At 36.6% G+C, this 15,562-nt stretch overlaps 2 protein-coding genes across 2 annotated transcripts in view; both read right to left on the reverse strand.

Annotated features, from left to right (window-relative positions):
• avl9 (AVL9 homolog (S. cerevisiase)) overlaps window positions 1-15,562 on the reverse strand; it is a 700,673-nt gene that overhangs the window by 77,964 nt on the left and 607,147 nt on the right. The gene's annotated exons all lie outside the window — the stretch shown is intronic.
• Window positions 1,276-7,302, reverse strand: sult1st6 (sulfotransferase family 1, cytosolic sulfotransferase 6). The gene is made up of 7 exons (XM_042767402.1): window positions 6,630-7,302; window positions 5,005-5,133; window positions 4,789-4,886; window positions 4,435-4,561; window positions 3,981-4,075; window positions 3,686-3,866; window positions 1,276-1,797 (listed from the first exon to the last, which is right to left on the reverse strand). Exons 1-7 carry the CDS (start codon window positions 6,670-6,672, stop codon window positions 1,685-1,687), a joined length of 786 nt encoding a protein of 261 aa, XP_042623336.1. The 5' UTR covers window positions 6,673-7,302; the 3' UTR covers window positions 1,276-1,684.

Consider the following 15,562-nt stretch of genomic DNA (forward strand, 5'->3'; position numbering starts at 1 on the left):
ATTGTTATGTAGCCTAGCTCACTAAAATAGGCTACCACTTTTAATGCTCCGATGCAAAGTAAACCACAATTTCTTTTGAATAATATAACACATAATTCATATAATATAAATAATACTGCACACCTTTTAAATGTGTCAAATCTAAAATATGGTTAAACACCATGTAGCTTAGAGAAAATATTAACACAGGCTCAGGCTTGACATTTATCCTTCTTGAATTCGTCCTAAGAAATGCACATAACTTCATAAGTACCAAACTTTCATCTGTGAATATTAAATATTAAATATTTTAACTGTAGTGTTTGTCTTTCATTTTCCCTGACTGAAGCCGTCAAATGTAACACATCAGCGAGGCAAAGCTGACGTCTATTTTCGAAAATGTGCTTTGATGCGCTTGTTTGATAACTTGTGGTTAATGCGCCACTTAGCGGTCAAAAGCTGCAAATGCACTTTGCAGACGCGACGGCGGCGGTACGTGCGGTGGTAGAACTGACGTTTTGGATGGCCACCTACTGTAAGTCATATTGCCCTTCCCTGAATGTGATTTCCATAGAGGCAGAGGCAAAACCTGTCCAGGAGGCCCAGAAACCCTACCCTACCTGGCCAGGCCCCACCCTTATTCAGCATTATCAGAGCTACACGCTATGGTAAAAATGTAAAAAATGGTGTTAAAATTTTAAATGTTGATTCAGATCATGGTATTTCAGATCACAGTATGGGTTGCTACTCCTCATTCTTTATTAAATAATCGATTTCATTTAGTTTACCTGTAAGTGTTATATCATATATTAACTATCATACCTGAACTAACATGTAGCAAAGGTGGGCATTACTGACACATGAATATGAATCAAGTTAAGTCAAATTTATTCGTATAGCGCTTTTCACAATACACATAATTTCAAAGCAGCTTTATAGAAAGTATACTGTTATGTCTATAAGTTAATGGCTAAGGTTAGCCCTTTATTAGTTCTTGATTGGCTCTTACTTTCATATTTAGTTAATGTTGAACTATAGATACTAGAACATGTGTAATCATTCTTTTTTTTTTTATGCTTTTTTTATAGGCTCCAGCATCTGCTTTATCATACATAGGTACAAGTGGTTTGGAAACAGTAGATGGAGGAAATAATTTCAGTTTTACAGAAAATATATATTATAGCCTTTTGCAATATCGCTTTAACTATAACAAAAGCCAGGTCATTAATGAAATCCTCCCGGAACAATGTAATTTTTGGAGGGAAAGCACAAACATTTACCAATGGATTTGATGAATTCTGTTTTCTTTATGGTTTTAATATCAACTTCTTGATAATACCATTTCAGAATAGTTAAAACAACAACAAAACTAAATTACCTTGATCTGAACACCATCATGTACTCTAATTCTCAGTCCTTCACCGATCAATGCCAGCTTTAACTCTTTATTTCCATGACTTTAGGTTCCATCCTGTTAAATACCATTAACTGTAAATAATCAAGCTATAATTAATAAGTATATTGCTTAAAGTCTGACACAACCTTTTATAAAAAAATAATGAAATTTAAAATTGTTCTAAATACAAAAAAGCACATATTTTATGCAATCAGTGACATCAGGTGAGTAGAATGTTATACCTAATGACATCAGACAAAACATCTATAATATATTGTATATATTTAATGTTGCACAAATTATTTGGAGTCAAATGCTAAAGCGGAACGGAATGTCCACATCTTTCATTTGGTTTGCGTAGTCTTCATCAAACATCTGGGATTGAGCTGAGGTGAAATGATTAACCCAGTCACCAACCTCTCCTGTGTAAACAAACACGCTTAATGATTCATTATGAACAAAATATTTTGTATATCATTTCTTATTACATGGTCCTTGGAATACTTGATTCCGTATTGAGTGGTCAAAATGTTTGCATAATGACAGCTAAACTATATTTTAATATTGTCCATAACAACAGACTAGAGACAACATTAAACATGGGACGACATGTTAACATTCTAGCTAAATATGTTAGCTAACAATGAATTAAAATCGTAATATTGTTAAATGTGTTCATTTATAGGCTGTTTTTTTTTTCTATGCTGCAAAAGATGGCTTGTTTTAGCTAATCTACAAGATAAATTATTTTACAACAGATCAATATTTTTCATATTCCTGTATGCTAAACACGACATATAAGCAGGATTTAAGTTTCTATATGGTTTCCTAAAAAAAACAGCCTAATCGTATATACAGGTCCTTCTCAAAAAATTAGCATATTGTGAAAAAGTTCATTTTTTTCCATAATGTAATGATAAAAATTAAACTTTAATATATTTTAGATTCATTGCACACCAACTGAAATATTTCAGGTCTTTTATTGTTTTAAAACTGATGATTTTGGCATGCAGCTCATGAAAACCCAAAATTCCTATCTCAAAAAATTAGCATATCTTGAAAAGGTTCTCTAAACAAGCTATTAACCTAATCATCTGAATCAACTAAATTAACTCTAAACACCTGCAAAAGATTCCTGAGGCTTTTAAAAACTCCCAGCCTGGTTCATTACTCAAAACCGCAATCATGGGTAAGACTGCCGACCTGACACCCTCAAGCGAGAGGGTAAGACACAGAAAGAAATGTCTGAACGAATAGGCTGTTCCCAGAGTGCTGTATCAAGGCACCTCAGTGGGAAGTCTGTGGGAAGGAAAAAGTGTGGCAAAAAGTGCTGCACAACGAGAAGAGGTGACCGGACCCTGAGGAAGATTGTGGAGAAGGACCGATTCCAGACCTTGGGGGACCTGCGGAAGCAGTGGACTGAGTCTGGAGTAGAAACATCCAGAGCCACCATGCACAGGCGTGTGCTTTTGTTGGGGGAAATGAGGGAGAGGTGGGCCTGACCTGGGCTACAGAGAAGCAGCACTGGACTGTTGCTCAGTGGTCCAAAGTACTTTTTTTGGATGAAAGCAAATTTTGCATGTCATTCGGAAATCATCAGAGTCTGGAGGAAGACTGGGGAGAAGGAAATGCCAAAATGCCTGAAGTCCAGTGTCAAGTACCCACAGTCAGTGATGGTCTGGGGTGCCATGTCAGCTGCTGGTGTTGGTCCACTGTGTTTTATCAAGGGCAGGGTCAATGCAGCTAGCTATCAGGAGATTTTTGAAGCACTTCATGCTTCCATCTGCTGAAAAGCTTTATGGAGATGAAGGTTTTGTTTTTCAGCATGACCTGGCACCTGCTCACAGTGCCAAAACCACTGGTAAATGGTTTACTGACCATGGTATTACTGTGCTCAATTGGCCTGCCAACTCTCCTGACCTGAACCCCATAGAGAATCTGTGGGATATTGTGAAGAGAAAGTTTAGAGACGCAAGACCCAACACTCTGGATGAGCTTAAGGCCGCTATCGAAGCATCCTGGGCCTCCATAACACCTCAGCAGAGCCATATATGAAGTTTAATTTTTATCATTACATTATGGAAAATAATGAACTTTTTCACAATATGCTAATTTTTTGAGAAGGACCTGTACAACTCTCAGCCAGCCAATTGTATCTTATGGCAATAGGTCCTGTTCCTCATTATTCAACAAAAAATAAATAAAAAATATAATAAATTAAAACAAAATTAAACAAAGTTAAATTTAAATATATATTAAATATAAATAAAATCAATCTCATAAGGGATATTTAGTATGGTTTTTATTAACCTTTTCTCATGAAGACAGAAATGGACTGATCAAACACAGGTTTTGGGATGTAGGAGTAGTTAGCCATTGGATTGTCTTTCATGACTTGGAAGGATGTCAGCTGCACAATCCTCTTTATGACATCTTCAGAAACAGACAGGTCCAGATAGTGCATTATCCTCTTAATCTCCCTAAAAGGATTTTGGAAAAAAAGGAAAATATGATACAAAAAGCTCAGAGAAGCAGACATAAAATAAAAGAAATTAAATCAACTTTTAGGAAATTGGCACAACTGAAAATGTGGTACTAAAACTACCTCCTTCATGTCCTCATAGAGTATGTAGAGAATATTCCTTTCCTTGTGTTCCTTCCAGTAACCTTTTACATGGTCATACCAAGAGCCCCAACCTACTGTAAAAACATTAGAAGACAGACAGAGTAACCAAGGATTCCAGATTAAACATTTCATTCTACGTTAGTGAAAAACAAGTAAGGTGAAAAATGAAAAGAGTGTATACGTGTGTTTAGTAGATGGATAGTTCACCCAAAAATGTAACACTGTCTCACTTTTTGTCCATATAATGAAAGTCAGTGGGTTGAATATATTTGCATTGCATGGACAAAAACAGCTGAAGTTTTTGTCAAAATGTTTGCTTATTGTTTCCCAAAGAAAAACGTCAGTCACACAGATTTGGAATGACTTGAGGGTGATAAGATGATGACAGAATTTTCATTTTTGTAAATTATATTTAAATATGTAGTTATCTCACATTGTCCCTTCATGAACTTATGAATGTATCCATCCCAAGGTCCTGGCTCTGGCTGGGTAAGGTTCATGCGATCAAAGTGGAAGTAGCTTACAAGGTTATCCTTAGCATTCCGGGCCATATAAATGACCTGGAAAAACAGGAGTACTAGTGGAAATGATTTGCAGTACTCAGTGGTCAGATACAGTTCAAGGGGTTTTAACATTACAAGGCTGAGTGCCTTTTATGAACAATACGCTCTAGAGAGAAGTAATTTTGTTTTATCTTCTGTGTTGGGGAGGAGACGTGAAAATAATCCCAAATTTGACCTTGTGTTTGAAGTTTTTTTTTTTTAAGTTGGTTTAATTAAATTATAACCTTGCATTTATTTTCCCAGAATCCTTTAGGCACTAGTTGAATGGGCAGATGAGTTTTGATGACTCTCGGTGGTTTCATCTGTTCAATTAAGTCAAGCCCTAAATGAAGCATAAATATAAATGAGTTTTGTATACACAGGTGCATTGACATATCCTTCATTTAACAAAAAACATGTATGAGTATAGATGAAACATGCACTGATGTGTTAATGGGTACCTGATGGTATGGGTGGAGGAGCACAAATCTCCAGAAATGGAATACGGACAGCTGTTGGCGCTCTCTTGCACACCTCAGCATCTCCATTGTGCAGCAGAAGATCTACTATCTCTTGAGTCCAGGTTGTGCCTCAACACAGAGACAAAAATTAGACCAATAGCTCTCAACCAGGGGACCAGATCCCACTAGGGGGCCTCAGCAAACCTCTAAGAAATGACTTACAAATTTTAATTAATAAATTATTAATAATATACTAAAATAACTCTAATCCAAACAATTAACAATTATTATAAATAACGCTAAAAAACTAAAAACCAAGGTGTACATTTTCATTACGAATCGTTTAATAACCAGACGCCACCCGATCTAAATATTCCCTCACAGTTAAATAGTAATGACTTTATGAATTTCTTCACTGATAAAATAGATAACATCAGAAATACAATAACAAATGTAGATTCTACAGCGTCTAATACTTTAGTTTTATCCATCGCACCCAAATATAAACTGCAGTGTTTACAACTATAGGACAGGAAGAGCTAATAAACTTATCACTGCATCTAAACCTGTTTATTAGATCCTGTACCCACTAAATTACTGAAAGAGTTGTTACCTGTAGGAGAAAAACCGCTTCTTAATATTATTAACTAGTCGTTATCTTTAGGTCACTTCCCAAAACTAGGGATGCAAAGGTTGACCGGCCAAAAATAGGTTTTTGGTCTTTTTTCCGGAAGTGCGCCCGCGTGCACAGACTACATTGTAATCATTTGCTATCATGTCATTTGTGTGGAAGTATTTCAAAATCTGTGCGCAGGACAGGGGCAGCCGTTCGGCACTGGAAGTGCAGAGTTATGTCTGAGGCAAAGATAGCAGGAAGCGAACAGCCTACTGCACAAAATAAGAGCCCCTTTCCCGGCTCGCTGAAGTTGCGCGAGTGTACTGTACCTGTCCGTGCGGTCCGCGCCCTGCACAAGCAGATACCATAGACAGTAAAAGAAATGGACACAGCGACCCCATTGGAACTCAATTGAGACAAGTGAAGCGGAGGCTCCAAGATGGCGTCCTGCTAAGTTTGCCTTTATCGAGCTCTGCTGACAAATCATCTTTTAACAGCCATAGTACACTATTTACAATCCCGTTCAGTGTATTTGATTACATAAATACTTCATATTTGTCTCTCGATAACGTAAAGATGAAATCTTCTGCAGACAAAAGAAAAGAAAAAGAAATGTCTCGCGCTTCACGTGTGTCCGAGAATGTGAGCTTCCACAACTATTCGTCTCCCGCTGAGATCCTCTTATCTACTCCACCCCCGGAGAGCCCAGGTAAGCCCCCTTCAAAGAAAGGTAAAGCAGAAGACGACACCGTGATTTCCACTCTCTCACAGCTGATAAACAATCGCTCGGATGCCCTGGAGAAAATGATTGGTGAAAACGCTCTCAAAATTGAAGGGCTAAAAAAGACGGTGGACTTTGTTTGTGCTGAGTTGAATGATATTAAGGGGAAAGTCGGCCATGTAGAAGCTAGACTAAATACTGAAGAAAAGAAGATGGAGCTCTGCGAAACAAGAATTGCTGACTTGGAGAGATACTCTCGCCGCTGGAACCTGCGTTTGCATGGAGTACCTGAAAAGGAAAATGAAAATGTCAGAACCGAATCTATCCCCATTCGTCAGGCCACCTTTCCAGAGGAGAGCAAAACTCTTCCAGATAGAATTGACACTGTCCACCGCATTGGGAAGAGGCTTCCGAATATTTCAAAGCCGCGCGCGATCATTATTCAGTTTTCCTCACGTGTGATGAGAGATGGTGTGTGGAGGGCGGCGAAATTGTCAGAGTTCCTGCGGGCGAACGGTTTTCGATTCACTGAGGATCTCACTGCCTTTGACAGAGAACGGAGGCGGTTGCTATGGCCGGCTATTGAAAAGGCCCGCAAGGAGGGGAAAAGGGCACATTTTGTCGGTCACCGTGCATTTATTGAAGGCTCTGAAATTAACCCTATGTAAGCCTGTTCAGACTGTTCTTCTCATTCCAAGAGAGCTTTTCGAGCTCCTTTTCGTTATGGAGCAGGACTTTTGATGGCTGTTACAACTCTTGACCTGACTTTGTAGTCAGCTGCTTATGCGTTGTCAACCTCAGTTAGCTCAGTTTTTTGCTGTTCTTTGTTAAGAGTTATTTTTGTATGTCTATTTCAGTTATATCTCTCAATGCCAGGGGTCTAAGAGACATTACTAAACGGAAGGCTTTGTTTTTATATGCCAAATCGTTCAAAACTGATTTTTGTTTTTTTCAAAGAGTCCCACTCCGTTGCCAGTGACACTTCGTTTTTGGAAAAATCAGTGGAACAATGATGTTTGGATGGCTCACGGTTCGGAGCGTTCAGCTGGAGTTCTGACTTTGAAAAACCTTTTTGCTGGGGAGGTTTTGCACTACTTTAGCGACCCGAATGGACATTTTCTGCTTTTGGTTATTTGTTTAAACAACATTGTGGTAATACTAATAATATCTATGGGTATAATAGTTCTCACTGAGAATGATCTACTGATTGATGCGATAGAAGGGAAAATTCTGCTGTGTCTTAATGCATACCCAAATGCCTTAGTTTTCATTGGTGGGGACTTTAATATTGTACCTGATAATAAATCTCGATAGACTGCCACCTAAACAGACTGCCTCTGCTAATTCTAAATTAAAGATTTTAATGGATAAATTTGATATTATTGATATTTGGAGGGAAACATTTCCGAATACTAAGTCCTATACTTGGAGTAACAAAAATTGTTCCAGACAGTCCCGAATAGACTACTGGCTTGTTTCACAAGCTGTTAGGGACTTTAATGTTTCTGTTAGCATTCTCCCTTCACCCATGACTGATCATAAAGCAACTCTTATTCAATCCCCTCTATCTTCGCTTATCTCTTCTTTAAAACCTAGAGCCTCTTATTGGAAACTTAACTCTTCTTTACTTAAACATGACCAATTAAGGAAAAACATTTTATTTTTGATTGGATATTACTGGATCAAAGCACAAAAGGAAAATAAATTCAGCCTCAATTGGGAATTACTTAAACATGAAATTAGCAAGTGTGCTAGGAATTTTGGCAGCCTTCTAGCTAAACGTAAAAGACTTGAAGAGGAGTCAGTCATTTCCAAAATAATGACTCTCTCTGGTAAAATGCAGGCTGGTTTGTCAGAAGCTGAATTGGCAGAATTTATTGATTTGCAAACTCAGTTAGATTCAATGTATAAGAATAAGGCAGAGTGCTTTTATTCGCTCTAGAAAAAGGTGGTTAGAGCAAGGAGAACAAAGTACAGCATATTTTTTCAGAATGGAAAAGAATAATTGTAGAAATCTAACTATTAACTCTTTAAATGTAAATGGTAAGATAAGTTCTGATCCTAAGGAAATCGGCACATTTTGTGCAAACTGCTACTCAAATCTGTACAACTCTAAATATTGCAAAGACTCTGCTTTGTCTTTTTTCCAATCTCTGAAAAATGTTAGGACATTATCTAATGCAGATAAGAGCACCTGCGATAGGGATATATCTATTGATGTGAAATAATTGAGTCTATTGAAGCTCTTAAGGAACAATAAGTCTCCGGGCACAGATGGGCTGACAGCCGAATTGTATAAAAATTTTGCTATAGAATTAGCACCTTTCTTGCTTGAAACTTATTTGGAGAGTATTGCGTCTGAGACACTTCCACCTTCTTTATCACAGGGATTACTTACTTTAATACCCAAACCTAAGAAAGACATTCTTTTGATTGATAACTGGCGTCCACAATTTGCTTAGTAAACTGTGATTATAAGATTTTAGCTTTGTTACTGGCCAAAAGACTGAAAACTGTTTTTGAGTACAATAATAGACGAGACTCAATCAGGTTTCATCCCAAAGAGGCATATTGCTAACAATATACGCCTTGTTTTAGATTTGTTGGACTATGATGAACTGATTAGGGATGAAAGTTTTATTCTTTTTTTAGATTTTTATAAAGCCTTTGACTCCCTTGAACATGAATTTATTTTACAATCCCTGTATAAATTTGGTTTTTGGTGATTCTTTTGCAAAATTTGTCCGTTACGTTATACAAAAATGGAAACTGCTCAATTAATCTGAAATCTGGCACTTCTCCAAAGGTTTAATATGTTTAGAGGGGTGCGCCAGGGTTGCCCGTTATCGCCTTATTTGTTCTTGATAGCCGCTCAACTCCTTACTACTTCCCTGTTGCATAGTCAATTACTAGGGATTAATATAGCAGATAAACACATTATTATAACTCAATTAGCTGATGATACCACACTCTTTTTAAAAAACGACTTGCAGATCCCTATCGCTCTTGATCTTATTAAAGTGTTCTCGAAAGCATCTGGCCTTTCTTTAAATTTAGATAAATGTGAACTTCTTCCCTTAAAATCTTGTTCTGCTCCATTCCTGCACAATATTCCTGACTTTAAGTCTCAAGTGAATTATTTGGGTGTTACAATTTGTAAAGATTTTAAAACAAGAGGAAAATTAAACTTTGATCCAGTAATTACTAAAGCTAAAGACTAAGAAAAAATTTAATTCCTGGCTCCAAAGAGACTTGTCTTTACGAGGAAGGGCTTTCCTTGGTGGAGTGTATTTTTTTTTTGGATTGACCTGCTCTTTTTTTTCTTTTGGTTTGGATATTTTATTTAGAGATTGATAGAATGCTTTTCGATTTTTTATGGAAACACAAAAAGACATTACATCAAAAATCTGTTGTCATAAATAGCTTTTGAACATGGCGGGTTTTAACTTTCTTGATTTTGCTTCCTTAAACAATACGTTTAAGATCAATTGGTTGAGGCAGTTCTTGAATGATTCTGATCCCTATGGAATGCTATTCCCAATTATATTTTTTTCTAAAGTTGGTGGTCTTTCCCTTTCTGGTTAGTATGTAATTATAATATTTCTAAATTGCCCATCAAATTGTCAAATTTCCATAAGCAGGTACTTCTGGCCTGGCACTTGATTTACAAACATAATTTTAGCCCCCACAGGTAGGTATATTTATATGGAATAACCATGATATCCGTTACAAAAATAAAAACACTCTTCTTTTCAGATTGGTTTAATAATAATATCTTTTGGTTTCTCAACTTGTAAATTCAAATGGTCATTTGTTTTTTCTTATTCTGAATTCTTAACTAAATATTGTATTCCAGTCACACCCACGAGACTTTGCCATAGTGATGGATGCCATCCCCAGTGGAGCTATTGCACTTTTGAAAAACTCAGGCGATTCTTTACTTTCTTCTACCTCCTGGTTACATCCTTGCGAGACAGTAATAGGGAAGATCTGTTTTTTTATCTAGTCCCTCTCTTAGGAATAGAAAGATTAGACAACTTTTTCAGAATGATATTATTACTGTCCCTTCTATAATATCATATTGGAGTAATTGTTTTAATGATATTCCTTGGAAGAAAGTGTGGTCTCTGTCCAACAAATATCTAATCACTAATAAGGTTAAAGAGGTATCATTCAAGTTGCTACACCGATTTTACCCAGTCAATCTTTTTATCAAAAAAATGTTTCCAGAGTTGGATCCCCTATGCCTCCTTCTGTGGAGTGGAAGACGAGTCTATACCTCACCTTTTTTGGGATTGTGTTCATGTAGCTACTTTTTGGGAAAAAATTTTGCCTATTTATACGTGCTTCCTTGTTAGTCAATTTTTCTATGGGGTTTAAGGATGTGTTTATTTTGGTTCTTATAACTCAGACAAAAATCGAAAGACAAGTATTTTCTTGTAAATCTTTTTATTTTTCTAGCCAAAGTTTTCTGTACACAAGTGTAAATTTTTGTCTGTCAAACCTCTTTTTTTACTGTCTTTTGCAATGACCTTAAATATTATTTGAGTACTATATATCTTCTTCCAACAATGCCAAAGCTTTAAAATCAGTTTACATTATGCACACAAAGTATAATATTTTTTTTTATAATGTAAACAAAAGGGGCTCAAGGCATGTCTATCTCTCTTTAATTTATCTAAAGGATATGTTACCCCTGGCTCAATTATTATAATTATTTTGTAAATGTTTTATTTTTATTTTGTTATTATTTTGTTTTACTTTTGTCTATTTTACTTGCTTTTTACTTTACTTGCTCTATGTCTACTGTTTACAATTATATTATTTTTTGGTTTTTGTAGATGAAACTGTAGTTGTTGTTATGTCTGTTCAATAAAAAAAAAAGAGACAAGTGAAGCCCATTTTTAGCGATTTTTAGCACTTCCATTTCTGACGCGCAGACTCAAACTAAGCTTGATGACGTCAGCAACTTGTCTGACAGATGTAAATCTTCTAGTAGCTGTGCGTGCAAACTGCCATCGTTAATCTTGCAGAGACGGCGAGCTTGCGCGGGGAGTTATTTGGCGTGAGTGAGCAGGAGTAAGTATTCTGATTAATTCATTTTTGTATAGTATTTTAAAATGTAACGCCAGTACGCCATATCTCTTGACGTCTCCCCCCCCGTGATTGCCTGCGAGCTTCTCCTCCTGTCTGTACGGTTATTTCTCATACTGTGCGACAGAGAGTCGAGTGGTTATGACGCAATCGTTAGCCTATTTTTACACAAACTGTTTTTCTACGGGGGCCATAATGTAACATAGAAGGTATGGAGCCCTTTATACATTGTTGTGATCATTCTTTAGAAATAAATAATGGACACATGGAGTCTTTAAACGCCCTCAGATGTAAAGTTATTCGCTGTCAAAGTGACCGCCAAAATGAAGGGATGGGACGTCAATGGGATGCTAACGCAAGTTGAAGTTTCTGCTACAAGATGGCGGCACGCGGCCGACTTCAACTTCCGGTCGACTTCCTTGCCCCCTGGCAGATACAGTGAAGGGATGTTTAGCTCAACTTCTCATGTGTTGGATGAGAAACGGAAAGGACTAAAAGGTTTTTTTTTTTTTTTTTTTTTTTTTTGTAAAGTAGAATTTGCACACACGTTTGAGAAGCCAGTAAGTAACTGTCAGTTCTGTATAGGATGATTATTTTTATTTACCTTAAAATTACATTGACTTAATGTTGATTAAAAAAATCACCTGCTGTAGGCACACTGAAAAAAAGTGTTTCATTCATCCAATTAAAACATTTTAGGTTAATGAATCAAATCTATATTTTTTTTAACTTGAGACAATAGTTTTTTATTTGTCATTGGCTCAAGTAAAAAAATATAGATGTGAATCATTACCCTATTTATTTTTTTTTTTTTTTTTAATTGGACGAATGAAAACCACTTTGCATCTTGTTTTTTTATTCGCACCAACATTATTTGATTTTAACATTTTGGAATAATTTATTTATATAGCATACTTTTATTTAGTCTCACTGGTAGTGTTGTCAAAAGACCCAGTACTTCGGTTCCAAGTCGGTACTAAAAAAATGAAAATGTCACGGTAAAAGGTTTCTTTAAGTACTGGTGGTACCGAGTACCCGGTCAACCCGGTTCTTGACGCATACAGCGCTATGATTTCCGCGAAGCAGAAAACGTGAACGGAATCTCAAAATCCAGTCATGAAAATGAAACTTACATTTTAATATGGACAGTCATGGAATTTGTCAAAGTTAGCATAATCAAATCAAATCTCCATATGGACCAGTATCTGTAAATGTTAAGCCGCAAAAGTTGGTTGAAATATGAATCCTGCATGTTCTGCGCCTCTCTGGTGTGAATGAAATGAATGGCATAGACGTTTACTACATAGACTGAAGCGCGTGATGCTTGCAGTAATTTCAGCATCTGCCGTCTCAATGAGGACATTGACACAATTTAAAGGTATTCACGGCAACCCAGGGTTTTCCCCACACATTGATTTATTTACAAGATCAAAACTGACCGCCACAAATAGATTTTCCAAAAGGCTTTGACTTCATTGAATAAACATGACGTTGCACGTTTCAAAATCAAAAACTGATGCGGGTGTTTTTATATCACTGTATTTCAGAAAGAAACCGACTGTAGTTAGAAAATTTTCGATTTCATTTTCATTTCATTTTGAATGTATTGTTTGATAAGGCAGCGTTTGTGAGCTCAGCGCTGCTTTTGCAGCTGTCGCCGGAGAATCCTGTATCTCTCCCGCTCTGTAAAGCGCCTCCTGCTGGCAGAAAATGAATTTGCATATATATGTATATATGGGGGGCGGGGGAGTGTAAGGCTGTGGGAAACACTGCAAACCCCGTCAAAATAAAAGTTCATTTTTACATAAAGGCATTAAATGGCTAGAAATATTACTATTATTTTAGTAGAATGATGTGATACTGGTACTACTGTCTGTTAAAACAAATTAATAAAACTTTATTTTTTAAAGAAAATTTACACAATAATTTCTTCCATGTTTTTAATTTTTAATAGCAAATCCCCTGATATTTAACAAAAAATTAAATGTGTTTAAATTTCATTAATTAAAAGACAAATTAAATTTGGGTGAAACTTGTTTACTGTTTTTTCATAATTATACTACTGTATAGAAAAAACAACACAATTGTAAATAAGTATAAAAGAATGACATTGGTTTCATTTTAAGTGTGATAAAAAGTTTTTTTTTTTTTTTTTTTAATTAGCAAATTTTTTGTGTATTGCTTTGGTACCGAAATTGGTACCGGAGAACCGTGGATTTTCACTGGTATCGGTACCGAATACTGAAATTTTTGGTACCGTGAACAAACACTACTCACTGGTAAACAGGCCTTTTTTTTTAATTTAAAACCCAATTTAAAAACTAAAACAAATCCTGATGCTGATTAAGAAACATCTTATTGAATGTGTGTTGATTGTGTTGTTTTGGATTGAAGAACTATGCAGTTGTTTGCCTTTAAAGTTCACATGAGTTACAGCAGTTAATCTTTTCATTTACAAGGCCAGTTTTGTGTAGTTTTTAACCCAATTCAAAAACAAAAGCTAAATGCTGATGTCTGTACCATCTATGTTTTTATTGAATGTAGGCCACTTACTGTGCAGTTACTGCCGTTAATTTCAGATGGTTACGGTTAGGGGCTGGGCGAATATATCGAACGATATGATCATGCGTATCTAGTCAGTAAAGCCGTTTCCCTGATTAGCGCTAAATCGCCCATCACCTGGCTTTCAAATGGAGCGGCATTTAATAGACAGAGCCGTATAGTTCACTGACAAGGTACGCAATAATCGCGTTCATATCGAAGGCGATTCATCTTCGCTAATTAGCGCTAATCAGGGAAGCCGGCTTTACTGACTGAATACGGCCATGATCATATCATTTGATAATATCGCCCAAGCCCTAGTTACGGTTATTGTTTTTCTAATAGTGCCAGGAAAGCTAGTGGCAACCTAATTTACTTACCAAATTAACCTGGTTGCTTATGCATGACGTTCCTTCTTTCTTGTTTGTAAGCTTGTGCAGAACGCCAGAAAAAAATTGGAAATCAGGTAATCGGTGTAATCGGCCAATTGCTTGTTAAACAAATCGGTTTATCACGAGAATCGGCCAATGAAAAAATCATGATCGGTGCGCTCCCTACCCAAACCATTCAAGCTGGCGGTTATTAAGCCTCTTATTAAGAAACCACCAACTAGATCCTGCTGACCTGACCAGAATTACCGACCTTTTCAAATCTTCCATGTTATGTCTAAAATTTTTAGAAAAAAGTTGTGTCATGCAGTCAATGTGCTCCCCACGCTGCAAAAAAAAATGGATTCTCTATGAAGAATTTCCGTCGGGTTTCAGGGCCCCATCATAGCAAAAGACACTGCACTTGTTTAAATTACAAATGACTGGCTGACACAATCATGACCAAGGGCTGCATCTCATTGCTAGTTTTACTTGATCTTAGTGCTGCGTTCGACACCATAGATCACGAGACATACTCATAGATAAGATTGCAACAACTATTACAGGTATCCCAAGGGCAGGCTTTAGAGATGGTTTAGGATCCTACCTGTCGCCGAAGGCTACCACTTTGTTAGTTCAAATGGGGAGTCATCTCATTTTATCACCAGTAAAATATGGAGTGCCACAAGGATCTGTCCTAGGTCCTCTGCTATATTTTCAATATACATGGTGCCCTTGGTAATATCCATTAGAAAATACGGGATTCGTTTCCACAGTTATGATGATGATACTCAACTATATAGCTCAACAAGACCAGGTGTGCACTTCAAAATGATCTAGCTAACAGAGTGCGTTAAAAATGTTAAAAAGCTTGGATTGACCAATAAGTTTTCTCCTATCTAACTTCAGCTAGCAGAGATATTCCTTACTGGACCATAAAACATTACAACAGGATCTCATCAGATTCAATTTGCAATTCGACGAGTACTGTTACTTCTCCTATACTGTCAAAATCTGGGTTTTATATTAGAACGACAGTAAACTTGTCTTTTGAAAATCATATTTCCCATGTTACAAAAACACAGCATTCTTTCCATCTTAGAAACCATTACTAAGCTACGAAACAAGTTACCTGTTTCTGATGCAGAAAAGCTAAGTTCATGCATTCAGACCTCTAGACTGGACACTTCTAATGCACTGCTGAGGTGGTGTCCTGCA

The sequence above is a fragment of the Cyprinus carpio genome, chromosome A12, assembly GCF_018340385.1.
Source record: "Cyprinus carpio isolate SPL01 chromosome A12, ASM1834038v1, whole genome shotgun sequence".
Classification (NCBI taxonomy): domain Eukaryota; kingdom Metazoa; phylum Chordata; class Actinopteri; order Cypriniformes; family Cyprinidae; genus Cyprinus; species Cyprinus carpio.